Consider the following 2,083-nt stretch of genomic DNA (forward strand, 5'->3'; position numbering starts at 1 on the left):
AGAGGGCTTTTCGAGCCGAATTCATTCTGTGATTCTGTGACTGGAAGTGCATGCCCATAAGCCACGGCGGCGGGTCTCCTGGCAGACCGGGGGTCCCCTGGCAGGCCGGGGATCCCCTGGCAGACCAGGGCACCCCTGACACACCGCGGGTCCGGCAGCCGCGGGGCGGGTTGCGGGGAACCACGGCTCCCCCTGGCGGGCCGGCGCGACGGGACTACATCTCCCGGCGGGCCTTGCGCCCGTCCCGCCCCCGGGGCACAGCGGTTCCGGGCGCGGCGGTTCCGGCGCGCTGACCCGGCGGAGCTTTGCCGCGCTCCGGGGCAGCGGCGGCGCCGCTCGCACGTGGAGCCGCTGCCATGGCGGCCGTGCGGGTGGAGGCGGTGCTGGCGGCCGCCGAGGAGCAGGAGGCGGAGAAGCGGCGGAGCATCACGGTGGAAAAGGAGCTGGAGCTGGAGTACGACCTGGGCAATTTGCTGGCCGTGGACCGCAACCCCCCTCCGGCGGCGGCGCTGCGCGGGGCCGGCCCGCGGCGGGAGGCGCTGCTGCGGGCGCTGGCCCGCGACAACACGCAGCTGCTCGTGTCCCGGCTCTGGGAGCTGCCGGCCGAGCGCGCCGGCGGCGCCGGGGGCCCGCTGGTGGCGCAGCTGCCCGAGCCCACGTTCCGCCTGCCGCGGGAGAAGCCGGCGCCGAAGCCGCGGCCGCCGACGCGCTGGGAGCAGTTCGCGCGGCTGAAGGGCATCCGCCGCAAGAAGAAAACCTCGCTGGTGTGGGACGAGCAGGCCAAGGAGTGGCGGCGGCGCTGGGGCTACAAGCGGGCGGGCGGAGACCCGTCCCGCGCCTGGCTAGCGGAGGTGCCGGCCGGCGCCGACCCCGAGGAGGACCAGTTCGCCCGGCTGCGGCGGGAGAAGCGGGAGCGGGTGGCTCGGAACGAGCTGAACCGGCTGCGCAACCTGGCCCGAGCCCACCGCGCCGGCAGCGCCGTGCCCGCCGCGCCCCTGCACCCCACCGGCCACCAGGACCGCGACGAGCTGCGGCGGGTGGCCCGCGTGGCCCGCGTCTCCACCGCCTCGCTCGGCCGCTTCCAGCCGCGCCTGCCCAAGGAGCCGGCGGAGCCGCCATCCCGCAGCGGCGGCAAGAAGCGCCGCTTCCAGCCGCTGCTGGGCAACCTGGCGGCCGAGCGCAGCCGGCAGCTGGAGCTGCTGCGGGACATGGGCAGCAAGAAGCCGGTGCTCGACATCACCCGCGCCGTCAACAAGCAGCTGCGGGCGGAGGAAGCCGAGGCGGCCGCTGCCAACAAGGGCAAGAAGCAGTCGAAGCGCGGCAAGCGCGGCCGGCGGCAGCAGCGGCCCGGGCGCAGCGGCAAGAAGAGCGGAGCCCGGCGGCAGCCGCAGCAGCAGAAGCCTGCGGGCGGGGGCACCGGCGGGGGCAGGAGAAAGAAGGCGTGAGGGACAGTGTGCGGCACGGGCTGGGGATGCCCACCGAGGCGTGGGAAGGGACTGTCGCTGCCAGCCTCCTGCCCGGTGCTCTGTTCACACACGTATCTGTCAATAAATGCGTTCTGACATTTCTAAAACATCCTGCGTTTGGCTCTTAGCTGGTAGACAAGGAGGGCTGTGTTCTCCATCCAAGGGAAGTCGGTGTCCTGTGAAGGGAGAAGGGTGTCCCGGTTCCTCCCAATCTGAGGGTGTCACAGTGACTTGTTTCACAGGTGATGTTGCTTCGCAGTTGCAGCATTTCTGCCAGGACAAAAGCTGAGCAAAGCTTTTTTCAGGTAGCTGGAACTGGACCGCAGATGTGACCTGAGTTTTGATGGAATAGCAGTTAAAGGATGTGGCTTCTGCTCTCTGCCCTGAGAAAGTGGCCTGACGGTGGAGCTCTTGCTCTGTGAGTCAGTTTATGCCGCTCAGCTCTGTGGTATTCAGGTTCAGTTACACAAGGAACATGGAAACTTACTAAAAGATTTATTGCAGGGCCTAAGAAATTGTACATATTTTCTACAGCGTTTTGTTGATGAAAAAAGGAAGTCAAAGCTGCTGACCAGCCATTGAGTTCAGCAGAAAAATGTTTGTATTGTACAGGTTAA

The 2,083-nt window shown here is 67.6% G+C and overlaps 1 protein-coding gene across 1 annotated transcript; it reads left to right on the top strand.

Moving 5' to 3' along the window:
* The first annotated feature begins 258 nt into the window (after nt 1-258).
* RRS1 (regulator of ribosome synthesis 1) lies at nt 259-1,573 on the top strand. The gene has a single exon (XM_054635900.2). The coding sequence runs from the start codon at nt 357-359 to the stop codon at nt 1,443-1,445; it is 1,089 nt and encodes a 362-aa protein (XP_054491875.1). The 5' UTR covers nt 259-356; the 3' UTR covers nt 1,446-1,573.
* The last annotated feature ends 510 nt before the right edge of the window (nt 1,574-2,083 follow it).

Source organism: Agelaius phoeniceus, chromosome 1 (assembly GCF_051311805.1).
Source record: "Agelaius phoeniceus isolate bAgePho1 chromosome 1, bAgePho1.hap1, whole genome shotgun sequence".
NCBI lineage: Eukaryota > Metazoa > Chordata > Aves > Passeriformes > Icteridae > Agelaius > Agelaius phoeniceus.

Bases quoted from the DNA above. Each gene is read 5' to 3' on its own strand.
- RRS1 (XM_054635900.2), top strand. From the start codon at position 357: ATGGCGGCCGTGCGGGTGGAGGCGGTGCTGGCGGCCGCCGAGGAGCAG.